We start from the raw sequence: 21,973 nt of genomic DNA on the forward strand, positions 1-21,973 counted from the left end.
ATGCTCATAAAATATGAGCATTTATCTTTTTTGTTTTTCTTTAACAAACAATGTCAGACACGGTCATATTCAATTGCTGGCTGTCCCAGTGGTGTGGGTGATTTTAACACCCATGGAGAAAATGACGGCCTTAACACGACAAATAAGAAATAACATATTACTCCCATACTGGCTTCTCATGATTGGCTCCCTGTTAAATCCAAATGTAAAATCCTTTCAATCACAAACAAGCAAACAAACATCTTAATAGCTTTATAATAACATATCACCCCATTAGAGCATAGCCCAAACTTTCCTTTTTGCTAAAGCATAGTTAGGGCTGGATCAGGTGACCCTGAATCCTCCCTTAGTTAAAGGAGGATCCATTCTTCGTTTTATTATGAATATTCTACTATTATTAATTATAATTAAAAAATATTATTATATTGATTGATAACTTGTCCTGTCTCTGTCCCCTGACCCCAACTGGTTGGAGCAGATGGCCCCGCCCCTCCCTGAGCCTGGTTCTGCTGGAGGTTTCTTCCTGCTAAAAGCACCAAAGGGCTCAAAGGAGATCCAATGATTTCGTTTTTCTCTGTTTTCTCTGTTTTCTCTGTATTATTGTAGGTCCCTACTTTGCAATATTAATCTCTCAGTGCCTTAAGGCAACTGCTGTTGTGATTTGGAGCTGTATAAGTACAACTAAATTGAAATTCAAGTTTTAGAAAGGGGCTGTGTTGTTGTTGCCAAGGTTTGAAAGCCTGGGATTGAACCTGCTGGGTGGTGGCGTCTTTCTCTATGGTTGCCTGCATTGGTTTCCTACAGGTCCTCTGTCTATCTTCCACACTTCCGCATTTAAACCCAGAACCATCCTGCACTGCATTAAGTAAAGATTTTATACAATGACACTAAAGGGTGATTCTAGTCTAAAAAAATGTTTATGTGTGTGTTTGTGTAGATATACAGGTCTTACTGATGTCTGACATCCTGGTGTTTCTGCAGGAGAAGGACCAGAGGTGCATCTTTCCATCTATGGTAAGAAAATATTTGCACACATGTTAAAAACACACAAAAAACTAACCAAAACCCCCCCAAAGCATGCTAAAACTAATTACACAAATGCATCATTTTTGGAAAGACATTTTTTAAACATTGTAACCCTTTTGTTTTGAAAAGGATATTTCAAAACACTAAATAAATATGGATAAATAAGTAAATACTGCTTACACACAGACAGCGATGAAGCAGGTGACAGAGAGCGAATGCAGCAAGAAAGAGAAAGTACAATGACGCTGCAGCATGCTAAGCATGCTAACAGAAATGCACAGAATCTGTATCTTTAGGTGTGTCCTGGCTGTTTTACCTGTTCGAGGTGTGTGTGTGCGTGTGTGCGTGCGTGTTTGTGTGTGTGTGTGTGTGTGTGTGTGAGTGTGTGTGCGTGTGTGTGTGTGTGTGTGTGTGTGTGTGTGAGTGTGTGTGCGTGTGTGTGTGTGTGTGTGTGTGTGTGTGTGTGTGTGCGTGCGTGCGTGCGTGTGTGTGTGTGTGTGTGTGTGTGAGTGTGTGTGCGTGTGTGTGTGTGTGTGTGTGTGTGTGCGTGTGCGTGTGCGTGTGCGTGTGTGTGTGTGTGTGTGTGTGTGCGTGTGCGTGTGTGTGTTTGTGTGCGTGTGTGCGTGTGTGTGTGTGTGTGTGTGTGTGTGTGTGTGTGTGTGCGTGTGTGTGTGTGTGTGTAAGCCTTCATGTAACTGAACTAAGTCGTTTATTTAAAATGGAAAATAAAAGATAAACGAGGGTGAAAAAAACACATAGTTACAACAAGTTTTTCTCTTTATTTCACTAAAACTATCCATGTTGTACGTTTTAGGACAAGCCTCCAGTACTGTCCCTTCAGAACCTAATAGTAAGGGACATAGCCAATCAGGAACGAGGCATGTATCTGATTAGTGATTCCACCCCTCCTGAGATGTACGAGTTTTATGCTGCCTCCAAGGATGACAAGAACATCTGGATACGCCATGTACAGCACGCTGTCAGCAAGTGGGTAAATGCACACACAACACATGCTAAAGCTTTCCATCGGTTTGTAGTCTACAAACTGAAGTTTATTACATCTTGGGTCTTATTTCTGCATTTTGGAAAATATAAAGAAAAATGTAATTACCCAGAGACAATTATGGACTGTAAATCCCACAGAAAACACAAACATTTATTTGCATTTGCAGAGCAGAATAAATGTAGCATGTTTTTCATAGAGCCTGTACTTTCCTCCTATAGGTTATGAGGTCGGCACACTGGTTCCTATATAATAATAATAATAATACTAATAATAACTCCCAGATGGCTGAGCTCCTCACCCCAGAGGCCAGACACTCTTCAGGGGAAGCTCATTTCTGTCTGTACCCGTTTTTTGGTCACTACCCAGAGCTTGTAACCATAGGTGAGGGCAGGGTAATAAAGTCGAGTTACAAAAATGAGACCCAAGTTGTGATAAACTGTTTAATTATTGAGGTATAAATGTCTACTAATTAGTTTATGAACAAAAAAACGACAAATCTAAAACGTTCGTGTCTGTTATGTGACTGATAAGACGGCATGTGTGGTCTGGATTTTGTGTGTTCAGGTGTCCATCAAGAGAGGAGTTTCCCCTGATAGAGTCGGAACACAAGGCTCACCTGAGGAGGCTCAAAGGTCAGGAGAACATACAGACTAACTGAATTACATTCACATTTCAAATACCTGGGAACCAGAAAAAGACGACATGGTAGCTTAGTCTTACTGGTGGCTACGTGTTCTCTACCACAAACTTTAACCAAAAAGATGAATACTCAGGTTTTCTTTCACCCTTTTGGTCCTAAATAGTTATTTAAAGGTTTCCATACTTTTACCAAATACAGAGGTTCCACTGGACCGAACATCACTGTGATCTCCAAACCAAATCCAAAGGCCCTGTCAGAGTATCAAACATACCAAACCTGATCTAAAAATGTAAACTGCTGTAGTATCCACAGGCAGAACATCTGTGCTAGTGTCAGGAATCGTTTAGATCTTCTGACATGCCAGTATTATCTTGGATTGCGTTTTTGCCCACAGTAAATGCTTTTGCACAAGAAGGCAGCATTTCACAAGTTTGGAACAACAGTAAACAGTAAAACCATAAAGAGCAAAGCAGCTTTGGTAACGGTAAAACCATCAAATGCCTCACAGAATTTCTCTCATCAAGCTGCTTTTTTTCTGATGTATTGATTGCAAACAATTTTGGAGCAGTGACATCTAACCAGAAGCAGAGGAAGTGAAGCACGTGACTAAATGAGGAAACAGACATGAACTTATCGGGGAATTGGCACAAGAGTGGAACTAAACTCTCAACAACCAAGAACTGAGAACAGGACAAACTAAAACTAGGAAGTTAAATGAAGATATGAACAAATAACAAGTCGACCAAAGAATCAGCAGGAAAAACCGTTTCTGCTCCACAGTCATAGCTGCACTGGTCTCCTCCTGTTTAGACCATGTCTGAGCTTGTTTCATACAAATAAAATTAAACTGAAAATTGAACTGAATAGTTATTTACATGAACTGTATTTCAAACTAAAGCGTCCTGCATCAGCATTTTCATTTTGTCCAGTGAAGGCTGGGGTCTGCCCGACCTTTCTGTCAGATCAACATGAACCAGGGAGACCTGTGAAGAGGCAGGCTTTGTTTTTCTGCACGTCTGTTTTAGACTGATGACTGATTGATTGTCATCCAATCAGCTGACCTGCAGCACAAGGACCAGGAGATGCTGGAGCTCCTGCAGGAAAGAGTGACTTTATTCTGTGAACTGGCAGAGGTGACAAGTGGCCAGGAGAGCCTGCAGCCTCCCATCACTCGCTACTTGTTTAGGGCTGACACACCACAAGCTCCTCGTGCTGAAAAACTATTACTGGATGCCACATCTGAGGGTAACTATCCACGTTTCATATTAGCATGCTTCACATGTGAAGGTGAATATCTGATCCAACTCAACAAAAAAATAAATAACTGTTTTTGTACATAACTTCACATAATTTTAATTAGAAGTATGAGTAAAAACAAACATTTTGTAGCAAACAAGAATGAAAATATTTACTACCCAAACTCCTACATCCACTTTTTCTCCCTGAATTTTTTCTGAAGTGACCGTGAGCTGTCACATAGTTGAGGCTGAGGCTAAAGCTTCAAGACTGAAGCCGACTTTAGTGGACATGTAGACCGAGGGAACAGAGGTGATGAGGTAGTGCTGGGTAGGTAGGGCTGATGGCTGTGGATTTTTCAAAAACCAAGGTGCCTCTGGAAATCAAGATAAGGAAGTAAGTGAAGGTAAAATCCAGGACTGAATGGCAGAAGCTGGATGAAGCGGTGAGGAAAACTGTACTACAGTATTTTATGTATCGTCTGGAAACAGACTGAATGAGCAAGAACTAAATGTACATCAAATAAGAGATAGAGAGGCAAACGCTTACAGTGTGCTGTCTGCTGTGAGTAAAGAAAGTGTGTTGAGATGGAAGGAGTTTGATGAGCTGATCAATAAAGAAAATGAGAGCGAAAGCAGGACAGATACGGCAAGTACAGAGGATCATTGTAAGTAAGTGTCACGGTACTGGGCCATGTGGCCCAGGGTTTAAGTTCTAACGCTTGTTTTTGTATCCACATGTGTAGTTTAACACATCTAGTTGTTTTCTAGTTTGCAGTTTAGTCCTTGGTTTCTTAGTCCCTTTTGTCATCTCTCCCTGGTCCGTGTGTCTACCTGTCATGTTTCATGTCTCTGGTTAGGTTAAGTTCATGTTCTATCTCCATGTCTATGTCTCTGTGTTTCCTGTTTTATTTTGAAAGAGTATGGTGTTCTTTGTTTATTGTAGTTAGGGTTACTCTCCCCTGTATTGTCATTATGTTTACTTCTAGTCAGCTGTGTTCTCATGTGTCTCCACTTCCCCAGATCACCTCATGTGTGCATTTAAGTCCTCAGTCTTCCTTTGTTCGTCGCTGCGTCGTCTGTTCTACTTCCCCCATGTTACGCCAAGATGAAGAGTGGAAGGCAAATGGTCTACATGATATACGTGTGGAGGAACTGAGAGGATGTCTGAGGAATAGTGAACTGGTAGCAATTTTCAAAACAAGGGTGATGAGCAGAGCTGTGGTAACTACAGGGGATAAAGTTGATGAGAAAGGAAGAAACTTTAGCAAAGAGTTGTTGAAGTTAGGTTAAGAAGAGACGCGACGACCCTTTGGAAGTTAACAGCTGTTTTGGCCATATCGAGCTCACTTACCATTGACTGACGCGCTATATATACATCTGACGTGCTGCAGTTTTGACACAGAGAGGAGATCAAACACAAGACATGCAGGAGGAATCAACATGGGAACAGAAAAATAGAAAAAGATGTAAAGTTAATAGAAATATGTGTGTTTGTGTTTGTGTGTGCGCGCGCGTGTGTGTGTGTCCTCACAGTGGACAGGCTGAGTGAACTCCTTCTGGGCTTCAGCATGGACACCCGCCTTTTGTGCCATCACAGCCACATGGAGGTGGTAGACTGTAGTAAGTCAGCGTTTCAGTCTCTCATTCATGATCATCTTAAGTTTGACTGAATTAATTATGGATTTATACATTAAGAAAAATAGTAACAACCTATAATGTGGCACTATCAGGCATTAGTTAGGTATTAGTAAGTGCTTTGGTCATCATTTGGAACACAACACTCCTATTTAGTATGTAATGTATGAATACAGATATAAATGTTCATTCTTGATTAATAAGCTCATAATGTGTTCATGGTAACATTTCTAAATACATAAATAACAAAGTATTTGGACGCTCTATATAATGATTAAGATGATTAAGATATGAGCTCATTGTTTGTGAGGTTAATAGAGGTTTTATAAATGCTGGTTTCATAGTGTAATTCATGGTTAATTAAGACAATTACTATTTGTTAATTGTGAAGTGAAGGTTATTTACGTCTCAGCTATTTTCCCAACAGAGACATGACGCAGACAACACAGAAAGAAGTACAGAACATACAGATGCAAACATAACACACCTGAGGTTTGCACAATAATGCAGGTTTGTAGGCGGGGTTTAAGAGGAAGATGCACCAAGGAGGTGGAGCCACAGGACAGCTCAACTTGAACATACAAAGATTTCTTCATTTAACATAAAACATGAACATTGTTTTTACAAAACAATAATAAATCTTTCACAGAGCTTCACAAATACGTGTATACAATATAAAGAAAGGGTCCATCATATTAAACTGGTAATGCAGGAAAATGTCTCTGGAATGTTTGAGACTTTGGAACTTCTTTAGATCGTTCCCGAGGTTCAGCTTTCGTCTGGTTTGTGGTCTGTTAGCTTTAGTGCAGCTGAATTAGACTAAATAGCGGTTTCACACAGGTGAACAGCTTAAATGAAAGAAGTAAGGACTCCACCTCCTCCTCATTCAGTGAGAACTCAGAGCAGCTCCGTGGGGCGAGGAGGAGATCAGGTTACGAGGTGGTTCTCCACCATGAAGGAGAATCCCAAATCAATGAGCGTTATCATGGAGCCTTGATTTCCCTAGCATGTTACTGCACTCAGTCAGTAAATACTGCTATTTAATGGCCACATAAATCTGAATTCTCAAAAAGGTGCATGAATTCATGGAAAGTAGGGGAGGGGCTGGTTGCAGTAAGGGATGTGATTGGGTGATTTGGTGTCAGTAATGAAAATGAACTGCTGTCAGTGCGATGTGCAGCGGGTCTTCATGCTGCTTACTGGACAGTATAATTACAACGACAAAGGAAAGAAAATATGTGGACACATCAGCCCACATGTGCACTGGGCCACCATCCAAATACTCGGTATGCCAGATTACCAGTCCAGGCCTGCTGGTAACTGCCTGAATTAACCATGAATTATAATCTGAAGTATTAAGAAAACCTTTAAAACACTCAGTCACTGATTTACACTAAATATACCATGGGCGCCTTATGAGTGAGCTTTTTAGTCTAGAATAAACAATTATATCCACATTTATAAATTACATACTAATGAAGAGTAATACTTTATAAATGATGAATTAAGCATACTTACCTTAGTGTGACATCATTATAAAGTGATACCAGAAAACTATGTTACAACAACAACTTAGAATTACATAAAAAAGCTTCTGTTTTTTTAAAATAAAGGTTAAATTGCACATATCGCTCCAAGACAAGTACTGAGTGTGTTTTGTCTCTTCTCAGGTGACCAAGAGCTGTTGGTCAATGGAGCCCAGCATTTTATTGCAGCAAAGGTGAGGACAAAGAGTTGATGATGGGAAAGGGTTTGGAGGTGCAGTTATGGAACTGAACATGGTCTCAGATTTGGTTTGTGTTGCATATAGTAAAGTTAACGGGACCGATGAGTCATTTTGTCCAGAGACTTTTATTTTATCAGCAAAACTAGAGTTTAATTTTCATCTTTGACATCAATAATGTCAGTAAGAATTTAGCTTTCAATGTCAAATTCAAACTTTACTTGTGTTTAGTAATTTCATTAACTGCAAGTATATCTCTAATAATCATATTTTAATATCAGCACAGCAGGTCATGTATTGTATGACCTTCATTCTTTTATTTTCGAGCCACTATAGATATTTCGGTATAGTTTTTGATGAATACAAAAAGCTCTCCTGTATAATAAAGACAGGACAGAGTGACTCCAGTTCACACTGAAGTCACTGGACTCTTGTTTTAGGGGCGTCTGTGTGTCTGTCCTGATTTGTGGTGGTGGGGGACGTGAGTGGATGTTGCCTTGCAGTGTTGAATGGTGCCTGGGATACTTGTGTTGGTAGGTGCTCCTGGGTTGGGTGTGGGGTCTGGGGCATTGGTGCCTCGGGTCCCCTGGTTCCTTGTTAGTTCTGTCCCTGTGTGGGCGTGTCATGAGTGTAACCATCCAGGTCGAGCTGGATCTGTGCGGAAAATCTGAAATGTTTCTCTGAGTTGGTGAACTGTAATAACTTTGCTTCAACTGTTTTCACTCTCTGCTGTCTGTGGAAAACGTTTTTGCCTAATAAAGGAATGCACGAAGCGACAAGACAAGTCACCGCTAATGGTAAGTAACTTTTAAAGTATGTCTGTTTATTTAAAGTGCATTTAAAACAGAAGTCAGTAATAAGTATGCTGCTCGTGTCTGACAGGAGATCTGCCAAAGGCTGGTGAATCTCAGCGTTTATCTTCATGCACTCCAGGTAAGTCGGACTTAACCTGCCACAGCACTCCATACACCACACCACATGTTACAGACACTGTGTACGAGGTCACCTTCACCTTAGTTTTGTTAAGTTGATAAACTTTAAAGCTTGTCTGAATGCCAATGTTCTGACTACATGTACTTTTTGACTACGATAAAACTAACATGATTAATAACTACATTTTATAAAAGCATGTCTCTGAGGGGAATTAGTTGACATAACTTAACTCAGTATTTCCTGTTCACTTTTGTAATCCTCTTTAACTAAAATTCCTGAAAATTATGTTACAAACCTTTTAAAATGAAGGCAGGCAACTGCCACAACTGCACTGAGTGCTGCTAAATTTAGCAGCTTCAAGAAATATTGAAAATAATTCAAACAAACAAATGAAACAAACTAAAAACAAGGAGCCAGAGTCCAAAGCAAAGCCATGAAATGTTCAAGAACACAGTAAACAGTTCTGAAAGGTTCAGGGGGCCCAGAGGTCGACAGCACAACAGCCCTAAACAGTTCACGAGGCCGACTGTGCGAAAGGCAATGGCGGCAGCGGCGCAGGTGAAGGAGGTCTGGAGGCCGGCTGTGCGGCAGGACCAGACAACGGCATGGAAGCCGCAGATGGTGGCGCGGCAAGCGATGAAGGCTGGATGGGCCCCTCGGACCCTCCAGCGGGAACAAGACTTACATTCTCTGAATCAACCGATTCAGACAGAATAAATCCTCTGAGTGAAAAACAGTCTTGCTCACAGTGAAAGAAATTGCAGAAGGTTGGGTTGGAATGCTCGAGTGGAGAGGGCAATAAACATTCACTTTCTCCCATGAATGGGGTGTGCTCAGTCGTTCTGGAGTGGCGGCGTTGTGAACGCTGTTTACTCCGGGAAGGGGGTGGGTCGGGCCACGAACCCTCCAGCTGACCGGGCTGCAAATCCTCTGGCTCGTCATACAGGAGCGGTTCTCCAGAACCTCCAGCAGAAACAGTCTGCGGGGTCCATGTTCTGGTCGCGATCTTCTGTCATGTGAAGGCTGTGTGCAGGCAGTAGTGATGGCAAGTTGGACCCAAAAGCGCAGACTCAAAATAAAGATTTATTTCTACATGACACAACTGGCTACACTGGCTACACTGGAAACACTGGAAACACTGGAAACTAAACTGGCAGGCAGAAGGCCGGACCACACAGCATGGAGGGATGATAGATCACGACACTGACCCAGAAACACAGGGCTTGAATACACAGAGGGAGCAGTCAGGGAATGAGAGACAGGAGGGAAACACAGCTGGGACAAATCAGGGCTGACGAGACAGGGGAAGCAAAACCAGATACATTAACATCAGACATGGACCTTCAAAGTAAAACAGGAAACATAACACAGAGACATGGACTTCTCAAGGGGACGCAGCAGACAGGGGAGACAGAGCAAGAAACACAGACAGAAACCAGAACATTAAGAAAGAAACCAAAAGACTAGAAACAATAAACAATAAGAATCAAAGTACAATAGTAAAAAAAACCTTCAAAACTCTGCGTCAACGACCCAGGTCTCCTAACACAGTACCTGCTTGGTAACATTCACATCAGGGTGTGTGGAGATTAGTTTGCACTTGTGTTTAGAAGTGCTTGTATGAGTGGGTGTGTTGTCTACAGCGCTTTGAGCACTCCGGGAGAGCGCTCTATAAGAATCAGTCCATTTACCGAAAACATTACTCTCAGGAGTGTCTCATCCAGTTATTGCTATAAAAAAGTGAAAAGAACAAAGGACAGTGTGACAGGATCCAGCCTCAGAAGTTTCTTCCTTGGGCAGTTTACCAGCTTGCAGACTGTCTTCAGAACGAATGCAGTGTCGTTCAGTCCCAGCAGACAGTTGTAGCAGTGCAGGTGTTGTCACGGTCAGTGGGAGCTGACGGTGTGTAGAGTGACCCAAGGTTTAAACAAACAGCGAGATGTTTATTATGGCTGGTAAGCATGAATACAAAAACATAGCCACAACTAACTGAAACCTAAACTGGGAAAACTAAATAACTATGGAAACTGTGGAGAGAGACATGGAACTGAACAGGTTCATGGGACCATGGAACTGTGAAATAAACCCAACATGAACCTGAGCAGTTAGATCTCTGTGACATGACGTGAAACCAAACAGACAACCTGACACAGACTGAACGCACACAGGAGGTGATCACGGGAACACACGAGGAAACAGCTGAACATAAGGACACCACAGGGGAAGTAAAACAAAACACACTGAACATGGAGACTCCTGACTCTACAAAATAAAACAGGAAACACTGAGAGACGTAGCCATGACAACACGAGCCTGACATCATAAGACATGCAGACATGAGACGCATGAGCTCACACTTAATAATCACACTTCACACTGCAATCTTGTGCTGCTCAAACTTGTACTGCTGCTCACTCCTGCCACTTTTTTATGTGCAATTAATCACTTTTCTATTTCTCTCTCTTATGTCTTTCTGTACATTTAGTGCTTAATATTTCTTTATTTATACATGTTTTGATTTTTTTCACAGTAAAAGCTAAACTAAAGCTGATCCGCAGCAGTCTTTTGGTGCTTATTTGGTCGACTGGTTTGAAATATTTGTAAATAAAAGTCAAATCTACCAGAAACAAAGAAGCGAATCCATCTTTACAAAATAACACAACTGTGGAATCTTTCTAAAACATCACAACACAACAGACACACTTCATATTTGACTCTGTCACAAACCAAAAATATCTGACACTGGATTCTCCTTGTAATATGACAGGGTGCTGTTATTAAGCAAGACTCAATCTTGGAGCTGTTACTGCAGCAGCAGGGCACCATGTCTCCAAGTGAAGTATGGCGCCCTCTGTTGCGAGATGGAGGCCATCGGGAAGCCACTGTATTGTCAACCATAGGAGAACTGGCGCTTCTGCAGAGACAACACAGCCTGCTGCAGGAAGAGCTGCTGAGACTGAGGGATGCAGAAAATCGGTTCAAAGACAGCGAGAGGGCCCGGGCTGAGCTAGAGAGGCAGGTCCGACAAATGAAAGCCACCAGTGGGGTTGCACCTGCTTCACAGCGGTATGGAGAACAGGCCTCTCAGGTAAGTTCAATTACTTATACTGATATAGTATAATAGGGGCAACAAGGGGCGCCAAGACACAGATTTTAAACAAATTTTAACTCCATGGAGGTCAGATCCTTCTGTCATGAACAGAATCATGAACCCACACACAGAGGACACAGGGAAAAGGTCACACAGGTTTATTTACAGAAAGTTGGAACAACGCTACCAGGAGATGCAGACCATCCATGGGAGTACAGACCATCACATATGCTCGATCAGAACAGACAACGAGGATAGCTGTGAAAAACAAACTGACTGGTAACACGAACAGAACAGACACACTACCTCTGGCTGCTGATCTGGTGATGACTGAGCTAGGTTGATAACCGAACGCGGAGCAGATAGTTTGATCTTTGGAAGTTAAGCATTTGACAAAGAGGCAGAAAAGCCCGAAGAAACAACCTCTGAGAGGAGTAAAATAAACCTGGTGGTTGTTGTAAATCAGCTGTGTTTTCTGTACCCATTACTCATGTTTCTTTGCTCTTTCCTAGATGTCTAAGCCTTTGTCAATGCAGTCAGAAACAGAGATGTCTGGAGTTTATAACATGCAAGCCAACCAAGATTCTGTTCACCAGTCAAGCCTGCAGCAAGTCATTGACCTAGAGGTATATGTGACGTCAGATGATGATGACGATGGGACTGCATCTGAAAGCTCCAAAGGTTAGGTAACAGACAGACACGACGTGACCGACTGCTGTCTATGTATCTATATCTTTCTTGTCCATTTACCATTTCTTTTGTTTTTGGCACAGCGGTTTCTCAAGTGACAGCCCAAATCATATTGAGTGTTAATTGAAAAATAACAAGTTGTTTTTTCTGAAAATAATTTAGTTATTGTGTAAAAAATAGTAATAACTTTTCCTTACTAAAGAAAACTAGAATGTTTGATTCTGTTCATCAGGACGTTTTCAGTGGGAGAAACGTTTCATCATCATCAGGTGACGTCTTCAGTCTCAGCTGACTGCAGGTTTCCAACCTTTAAACAGGACATTTGCACAATGACTGAAACCAGCCCACTGAAGGAACAATGGGCTGGGAGGTCAGTTCCTTGATCATTAATATCCAAATTGTCATGATCGTTGATCAACAACCATGAGTCCCATTCACAGAGAGCTGGGGAATGGCTGCAATCACAGCATTGTAAGATGGTGACAGATGCACCCTTAGGCCCCCTCCTCCATTCAGAGATGGTCTTTCCCTTTTCACATAAATGGCCTCCTTGACTCCGCCCTCAAACCAGCGTTCCTCCCTGTCCAGGATGTTACATCCTCATCATTGAAAGAGTGTCCACTGGCCTGTAGGTGTAAATAGACTGCAGAGTCCTGGCCTGACGAGGTGGCTCTTCTGTGATTGCAGCCATTCCCCAGCTCTCTGTGAATGGGACTCATGGCCACTGATCGGTGGTTGTTGATCACTGGTCATGACAATTTGCATACTAATGGTCAAGTTACTGACCTGCAGTCAGCTGAGACTGAAGAAGTCACCTGGATGAGTGACGAAACGTTTCTCCCACTGAAAACGTCCTGATGAACAGAGTCAAGCTTTTGGGATTTACCTGTATAACTGAGCATCAGGACAGAAATGTTACAAAACACTTTCTGACAAAATAACTTTATCGTCATTTGTAGATGTAACTAAATGTAACTAAATGTAACTAAATGTAACTAAAAAATGTACCAAACTGCTGATGTGGTTTGGTACTCCTAATGTTCCCGTTTGATTTCTTCCATTTTAGTCTAAGCCCTTCTCCTCAGCAACCAAATGCAAATACCACACTTAAGACCTTTTACTGTACTTGGTTGTCTGATTAGGATATAAAGACATAGCTACACCGTTTCCCAAACCATTTACTTTTTGATTTCCCAGAAAAAAGATGGGTTACATGTTTACACTTAGCTTTTTATACAACAACCCGCAGCCAACTTGCCAGTCCAGAGGTACTCCCCACAATTTCCATGCAACGTTGCAAAGCTGTATAAATCCGAACAGCTCCACAACATTCAGAGCTTTAAAGAACTTGGGTGACTCCAGAAGTCCAGCCACCAACGAGTTTATTGACTGCCTTTGTATCCTCATCCCTCATTCCTCAAACAAAACACATGAGCTTTAATTTGATTTGTTCCTCCCCCCGTTATGTTTGGATACTTGACACTAAAATACTGCACTGTTAAACTGATGTTAGAGGTCTGAATTTATATTTGTTCTCTTTTTTTCAGATCTTCACGATATTCCAGAGGAGATCTGATCCTGGCATGTTTTCATTCTGCTAATGACTGTATGAATATATTTGCTCATCTGAAGTCTTGATATTTTTGATCTGCTTTGTTTTTGAGTAGTTTGTGTTGACGTGGCAGTGAGTTTTACATTTAATCACACGTTGCATGATAAACTTACAAGTATTACAACTACTAATGTCTTAATGAAATTTATCAACACTTTACCCAAAGCTCTTGGACTTGGAAAAAACACAAAATATAAAATAAAATTAAAAAAACAACTATAACTTAAACATTTTACAAAATCAATACTAACCATCAAACGGTCTGACAGCGACTGGATCATTTCACCTGCTTTTTCCATCAGTAAGCTGTTGATATATTAAAGTTTTGAAGTTCATGCATTAGGTGCTGGCAAATGATGGGCTTCGATTGTAGATACACTGCACTGTGTGTTCGAATGTTGTGTTGAAATTCTTGACGTGATACTTCGGCCTACAGTTTGATCCCTACTGTGACCAACAGCAAGAGGAGGATGCAGCACATACATGTTCTGGTTTTTCATGTTCTGTGTGTCAGTCTATCTTCTGTTGCTCTGTATTATCTGCAGTATTGTTCTTTCATTAATTACTAACCCATGTGCCTAATTGTTGTAGTACTTTGATGACGACACAGTTGTATGCAAAAAGTACTTGTCTCACATATTAACTACTAAGTAACTAGATCAGTGTTGAACTTTTTCTAGCAGGTATCACAACTCTAAATCAGCGCTCCCCAACCCCCGGGCCACGGACCGGTCCGTGAGTCGTTCGGTACCGGGCTGCGAGGGTTGAGGCTCGGGAGCGAAATTTATGGTTTTCAGCGTTTTTATCGTTATTTTTTTAAATCGTTTTTATCGTTAACTCGGTTTCCCTGGATCTTTTCCTGTGTTATGAATAAATCTTCTTTTTTTGGTACCGATACTGGTTTTATTTTGTTGTACTTATCCGCAACACCTTAAAGGCCGTGAAAATATTGTCGGACATAAACCGGCCCGTGGCACAAAAAAGGTTGGAGACCGCTGACCTAAATGTTTTCTGAGTGTTTTCATTTTGGATTTAGGAATTTTCAGCCACTGTTCACGTTCTGAGATGTTTTCGATGATCTTTGCATGCAGAGCATGTTTACAATCTCTCCAAAGATGATGTTCAGGTCATGAGATTATGAGGACAACTTTACGTCCCTCAGCTTCTGTTTCTTGAAGACATTTATGATAATTAAGGGCTTTGGGTAGTTCCCCCTATGTTGAAGTCAGGCTTTCATAAATGTTACTGCAGTGACTGATTACATGACATTTGCACTTTGTTTTTGTGGAATCTATTCTTCCCCTCACGGGGGTGCAGACTATATCCTGGTAGGTAAAAGTGTTCAGTTCTCACATCTTCTGTGTCCAGCTTATTCAAATCATGCTTTGCAGACTTAAGACAGGATCAGTGCCATCATCAACACCACCATCTGACTAACTGTGGTAGCCAAGACAGTGGAAGCCTTTTCATGATCACACTATATGATATGGAGTTAAAGGAACAGCTTTTTTCTCAGCATGTGTGCATCTGAACAGATTTTTTCTTCTTTTCTTTTCACCTACAGATGTCAGTAACAGTTTTTGACCACCTTTACAAGTCCTTATTTGGTCCAGATGCATAATTAAAGTTTAGACATTGTAGAAACAATAGTGACTTTTTAAATGGTAATTTATGTGACTGCTGCATGAGATATACTACTGTCATGTCTTTGCCAGAAAAATCAACCGTATTTGATCTGACTTGCATAAAACTGCAAATATGCAGTGAATCTGGATGTAAACTGATTTGAATTAGTTATAACTAATTCACTGGGTCAGCTGAGATATAATTTAGCACATCTATCGATTAAAAAGACAGGATTTGCAACATTTTGACTGTAAACAATGGTCAAAAGCAACTGAGAACAATGATACTGTATGTATGAGAATGTATGAGATAGTAGCATCAAAGTGTGGATTCATTGCAGTGTTTGCCTGTTACAATATAGGGTTGAATGCAATGTAAGCCAAAAACAAGGACTGTAATTACTTTTGCACACCCTTTTCCAATTGTGCTATTTGTATTACTACATAAAATATATAACCTGAAATATATTCTGGTGTCAATTATTTTCTTTATTATATGATTTCTCTTTTCTGAGATTGGTTTCCATGAACTGCAGAAATAGCAGCCACAAAGTAGCGCAGGTGTCCAGATCTGTAGCCACAACCAGGAAACCATTTGTTAATACAACCCCAGGAAAGTAAAAATAATGTCAGCTCGGCATGTTCAATGTTCTCAGTGCATAAGGATTCCCTCTCAAGATGTTTGTATGTGTGACCTCTGTGCATACATCTGGTGTGGGAAAGCCACAGGGCCAAGCAGGTTAGACAGACCCAGTTAAACAATCAGAGCAACACCTCATATACATACTGTATGCTCATATTTACACTGAAAGGTAAGCGGGGACAAGTTCCCCTATAATTTGCTATAGGTTCCACCATGTGCTCCTCCTACTTTCAGGGCCCTGGCCATCAGAGGATACACCTTTGTTTTTTTGTTTCAGATCAATTTTCCCAAATGAGCAACTCTGGTAAGCTCTCTGTAGAGGAGTTGCCTCCAATCAAATTTGATCAGACTCCCAATCTGACCACTGATTACATAGTTACATGTCATCCTTCAACCGCTAGCTGTCTATGTGGTGCCCAAAAACCAATGTGGGCATTAAAGATAACTGATCTGGTCTTATTAGGAGAGTTTTTGTCATTCCACTTTAGATGGTGCAGCTGTTATTTATAGAAATAAGGATTAATTTATTAAATCAACACTAAGTAAAGACCAGGAATTAAAAGTTGTAGTCTTACTTGGCTCTCTGCAGCTCCCTCCTCCCCCCATAGCCCCAAAACACCACATAGAGCTTTTGTCTGCTCTTAGACCACCTGAGATAAAGCAGCACCAAAGAGCAAAACTATTAAATATGAATTATTAAACATCAGGAGACTCTCTTTATGATCATCTGTTTTGAAAAGACTTTAGAATTGATCAACATATTGATTTATTCTGTCTCAAAACATGTGGTTAAGTTAGAGAGGCGAGGTTAAGATGGTTTGGACATAAGGAGGAAGGACTGTGGGTACATTGGGCAAAAGACCCTGAATGTGGTAGGAGGTTAAAAAAAACACAAAGAGGATTTGTGGATGTAGTGAAGAACAATCTGTAAAAGATTTGTGTGACAGAGGAGGATACTGGAGATGGGGTGAGATGGAAGGCGATGATCTGCTGTGGTGACCCCTGATGGAGGAGGAGGAGTGTTATTAGAATAAAACAAATGTGGCTGCAGCAGGACCCTTAAGACGTCCAGCTGTCATTTTCATGCTCTCAAGACCATGACCTGGGTGACTGTTCCAGCTTATGTAACTCAGCTTCATACAAAATCCCAGCATTTCAATCAGATTCAGGTCAGGATTTTGACCTCCCTCTCCCCAGCCACCTCCTCCAGCTTATCCGGGGGAGCACCAAGGCGTTCCCGGGCCAGCCGAAAGATATAATCTCTCCAGCGTGTCTTGGGTCTGCCCCGGGGCCTCCTCCCGGTGGGACATGCCCGGAACACCTCACCCAAGAGGCGCCCAGGAGGCATCCTTGCCAGATGCCTGAACCACCTCAGCTGGCTCCTTTCGATGTGGAGCAGCAGCGGCTCTACTCTGAGCCCCTCCCGGGTGGCTGAACTTCCAAGAGTCCAGGAGTTCTACGTGGCCTGGTTCTGAGGGTCTTATTTTCTGTTACTGGCTTCCTCTTTTGTATCGTAGAAAGCTCCATCTCTTCAGCCATCAACGGTCACGATGGGACATGTCTCCTTTCCTGATGTTGAGAGCTTTGCTTTTACACTCAGCTCTCTCTTCGCCACAACAGACCGGTACAGCGTCCGCATCACTGCACCAGTCCGTCTATTGATCTCCCGCTCCCTTCTCCCGTCACTTGCGAACAAGATCCCGAGATACTTAAACTCTTCTACTTGGGGCAGGAACTCGTCCCTGACTCGGAGTGGGCACTCCACCCTTTTCAGGCTGAGGACCATGGCCTCGGATTTGGAGGTGCCGATTCTCATTCCCACCATTTCACATTCAGCCGTGAACGTTCCAGTGCAAGCTGAAGTCCGAGTCCTGCAGCCAACAGATGTTCTCCAAGGCTGACTGAAATATCGCTTCAGGGTCTTTGGCCATTTTTGTGGTTGTCAGAATGTCAGATGTTTCTGGAAGCCTTGGTTTGTTTGCCTGTTTTTTCATTAGGCTTATGTTTTTGGCTAGCTTGATATTGATTTCTCTTTCTAGTTTTATGTTCCTCCCCTCACCCCGTAGACTTCTTTGGGATGTAACACACTGCATGGTTTTGGATCATTGTCCTGCTGCAGAACCCAACTTCAGCTTGACGTCATGAACAGATGGCCAGACAGTCTCGTTCATGCTTCCATTTACCACAGTGAGTCTTCCAGGTCCTCAGTCAGTACAACAACCCCGAGCCACCACCATATTTTGGTATGATGTTCCTATTCTGAAATGTTGTGTTACTTTTACTGCAGATGAATGGGACACACACCTTCCAAAAGGTTCAGCTTCTGTCTCATCAGTCCATAGAGTATTTTCCCAAAAGTCGTGGGGATCATCAAGATGTTTTCTGGCAACACTGAGACGAGCCTTAATGTTCCTTTTGTTCAACAGTGGTTTTTGTCTTGGAACTTTGCCATGCAGGTCATTTTTGTCCAGTCTCTTGTTTTTATGTTGGAGTCATGAACGCTGTCCATAACTGAGAGAAGTGAGGCAAGCAGTTCTTCGGATATTGTGCTGTTTTTTTGTGACCTCTGGATGAGTCGCAGGATTGTGACATGATATGATTCTGAGAGCCTTTTGGTCTACTCTGCTTTGTCAGGCAGGTCCTATTTAAGTCACCAGGCCTGTGTGAGGCTAGAGAAACTGAACTCAAGTTTCCAAAGATGTCATTCACCACTGTTAATTTATGTTATAAAATCACTGTTTCACACAGGACCATATGGGTTTGAATATTTTAGCCTTGATATTAAACACCTTCATTTATAAACTGCATTTTGTGTTTACTTGTGCTATTTTTGTCTAATATTTAAATTTATTTGATGAAACATTAAAAACAGGAAATCAGGAAGATGACAAACTCTTTTCCACACCACTGTATGTTGTTTAAATGGGCTTCCTGTTGAGACTTTTATTGATTTATTATCATTTCTTTTATTTTATTGTGTCTTATTGTATCTCTATCATGTTTCTGGGTCAGTGTGCCCAGCAGTTTCAGTTTTTTAGACTTTCAAGCCTGTTGATTGTCGGTGTGTGTAATGTTTGCAGTTGCTTCATGTATTTTTAGTGGCTTTGGTCTTATTCTTAGTTCCAAGTTGCTTTAGTCTTGACCTGCTGCTCGTATGTCCTGATGCCCAGCCCATCCGCAGACTGTTTCTCTGTTGGTGTCTCCTGATGTCTCGTCTTCTGTGCAGGGGCAGCAAATTTTGGGGGGTGGCCAGTGCCCCCTGGACCTGCTTGGTGGTGCCCCTGCTTCTGTGAGTAAAGAGGAATTGATGGCAGAGACTGGCTTCTGTGGACTGTGGTCTGGTTACTTGATTGTTTCTCCATTTCTTGAACGTTCATATAATCTTAGTGAAATGAACATTTCTGTTTCTGATCAGATTGATGAAGGGAATGAGTTTTCTGTGGGAGAAAGTATAAGTGCATGTTGTGATATTTTGATACCATGGTAGCATTTACAGGATATTGTTTTATAGTGATATTATACAGGAAAACTGTTACTCATTAAGGCCCATTTACTAGTTGTTTTTCTCTTTCTCTGTGACCCAAGAATTAATGTGTAAGAATCACAGGATGGTACCAAGGTCGAAAATACCACAGAGACCACTCCCTTACTCCCATCCTCCCTTCTTTATCTCTTAGAAAAAGGCTTGTTAAAGGCCAGGTGGTTTGTTTCAGAATTCACTAATGAAAGAACTCTGTACTCTATGTCTAGGAGTGTATTTCGCTGGGATGATCATAAATTGTAGCTGAACTATACAAAGGATACTTATTTGCTCAGAGGGCAGGAAGACGCTTCCTTATTTGGTCTGTACCGGTTTGAACTGAGAATCTGCTGACACACGAACCTTTTTCCTCTATATAAACTGTTGTACTTGTGAATAAAGTTGAGTCAGTTTGGAATGACAACCTAGGACAGTCTCCGCGTCTTCTTGTTCTTCCAAACTGCTCCCGGTACTCCGGCCGGTACCGTGATTAACCGTTGATCATGCATGAGAATATTTTAATTTTGTTATATGTTAAAGGATGAACTCTGCTTATTGGTGCCCACGCCTTAGGAGGAAACTCGATCTACGGATGACGGAGATTTCCTTCAGTGCATATTCTGTTTTTGAGTCCACTGATAACAGGACTAAGTTTAATGAGTCTGTGTGTTCAGTATTTGGGAGACAGACTGTGGTTTCTGTTGCTGTGTCAGAGAATGAACTGTGATTAATAAAGTTACGTGTTGTGGTTTAGAACCTATGCAGGTCTGGAACCTGTGCATAACAAGACTGCGTGTCTTTTTGTGCTGGTGAATAACAACAGTATGTCTGTTGGGCCTGACAGTATTACCTCTGAGACAATGGGTTGTGGTGATCAGCCAGCTCATTCAGAGACTGCCTAGACTGTTGAATGTAGTCCTCTCTCAGAGACCACTCACTGTGTTACCTTGTTAGAAACTACATATGGTACTCCAGAGACTGCTTACATTTCACAGCCTGCATCCTCAGAGGCTAATGCTCCACCATCCTTACTCCAGGCTCAGCCTGATTCTCACCTTACCCCTTTCCTAGGGTGATGGTGGCCAGGCTCCAGCCACAGCTCCAGCTTCCAAGAAGGTCTGCGAATAATGCGAAGCAGCCTGAGTCGCCAGAGGAGTGGCTGTGAACCCTGCACAGTTCCAGGCAGGACAACACAATCTGCTAGACCCTGCTGAGCATCCTTCTGAGAGGACAATGCACCCTACTCAACAGCCTGACTGGGAGTCCTGCTCAGATCAAGCTTCCAGGGAGTCCTGAGCCTCAAGAGTCCCCAGAGAATCTAGGGAATCTCAAGCCTCTAGTATCTTCAAAAAATTCGGAACATCCAGCGTCTCGAGCCAGTGGGCCCTGCTCCACCTGAGTGTGAGCCAAAGTCCAGGAGTTCATGTCCTGGTTCTGAGGGTCTCAGTCTCTGCTGCTGGCTTCCTCTTTTGTATCGTGGAGAGCCCCATCTCTTCAGCCACTGACGGTCATGATGGGACATGTCTCCTTCCGTGATGTTGATCTTCAGAATTGCTCCGTGTCCACTACTGGCCTTCTGGTTGGGCTCCTGGCTGGTACCCAGAGTCTCTTTGTGTCTGCTGTGGGCCTCCTAGCCACCCTGCAGAATTCCTTCATCTCTGTTATTTAGCCATCCGTCATCCCCCAGAGTGGTTTCACATCTGCTGCTGGACACTCTGTCAAGGTCTTGCCCGGTGGCCAGGAAGGCACCAGAACTGCCTTTGTCACGGTTGAGGCTGGCCAACTGTGGGGAAGTGAGGAAGGAGGACCCAGGCGCGGAGCTCTGAATGCAAACAATGCGTTTAATTACAGTGAAATGGAAAATAACAATAAATCCCCAGTGCGTTCCCGACTCCCGTGACATGTCCTCTTCCCAGTGTCAGTGTTCCTTGTCCCCGCTCCTCAGTGTCTGAGCACCCCGTGCTCGCTGCCCTCTCGTCTCCACGCTTCTCCTGGGGAGATAACAAACAGGCAGCCGTAAGATACGCACAATGCGGCAGACTCACCGTACTGACTGGCCGAGAGACTAACGTGAAGTCACGCAATGATCCAGCGTCGGAGAGAGCACCACACACTCTTAAGTATCTCCTCCGACGAGGCTTGATCAGCTGCGTGATGGTCTTCAGGTGTGGCCAACCACCTGGCAGGGCCACACCCACCTGGCCCGAAGGTGCCTGTAAACAGGTGCTCTCAGAAACACCGGCACAGTTTGACCAGTTTGAAAGCTCCACGATGAGTGTTCCTGGTTTGTTCCTGGTTTGTTCCTGGTTTGTGCCCGTCACACAAAAATGAACTGCAGTGGACAAAGAAGCAGCCTTAACTGCACATGGAAGTTCAAGATGTGAACGCTGTTTGTAAACTCCATACCTGTCTGATTGAGATCAGCAGATTAAATGACCCAATTCCAATATTTCGTTAGGGGCAAACAGGATAAGTCTCCAGAACATCCACCACAGGTTTTGCTGAAACATGGGCAGCAAGCAACTTTTCCAAATGCGTTCGGGAACTGGCAGCTGGTCTTCACAGTTCCTAGACATTATTGGCCTCTGTCA

At 42.5% G+C, this 21,973-nt stretch overlaps 1 protein-coding gene across 3 annotated transcripts in view; it reads left to right on the top strand.

The window, feature by feature from the left end:
* arhgef2a (Rho guanine nucleotide exchange factor (GEF) 2a) overlaps nucleotides 1–15,687 on the top strand; it is a 37,738-nt gene extending 22,051 nt beyond the window's left edge. For all 3 annotated transcript variants that reach the window (XM_085263449.1, XM_085263446.1, XM_085263447.1), the window contains exons 13-23: nucleotides 938–1,014; nucleotides 1,841–2,013; nucleotides 2,597–2,664; nucleotides 3,729–3,917; nucleotides 5,444–5,530; nucleotides 7,216–7,265; nucleotides 8,030–8,065; nucleotides 8,151–8,201; nucleotides 10,969–11,289; nucleotides 11,805–11,973; nucleotides 13,530–15,687. In XM_085263449.1, coding sequence (XP_085119575.1) covers nucleotides 938–1,014; nucleotides 1,841–2,013; nucleotides 2,597–2,664; nucleotides 3,729–3,917; nucleotides 5,444–5,530; nucleotides 7,216–7,265; nucleotides 8,030–8,065; nucleotides 8,151–8,201; nucleotides 10,969–11,289; nucleotides 11,805–11,973; nucleotides 13,530–13,558 — 1,250 coding nt within the window. In that variant the 3' untranslated portion in view covers nucleotides 13,559–15,687. The remainder of the gene's footprint in view (nucleotides 1–937; nucleotides 1,015–1,840; nucleotides 2,014–2,596; nucleotides 2,665–3,728; nucleotides 3,918–5,443; nucleotides 5,531–7,215; nucleotides 7,266–8,029; nucleotides 8,066–8,150; nucleotides 8,202–10,968; nucleotides 11,290–11,804; nucleotides 11,974–13,529) is intronic.
* Nucleotides 15,688–21,973: the final 6,286 nt, after the last annotated feature.

Source organism: Mchenga conophoros, linkage group LG22 (assembly GCF_057382185.1).
Source record: "Mchenga conophoros isolate Kocher_MC1m ecotype Shallow Benthic linkage group LG22, M_conophoros_male_GT1.1, whole genome shotgun sequence".
In the NCBI taxonomy this organism is placed as follows: Eukaryota; Metazoa; Chordata; class Actinopteri; order Cichliformes; family Cichlidae; genus Mchenga; species Mchenga conophoros.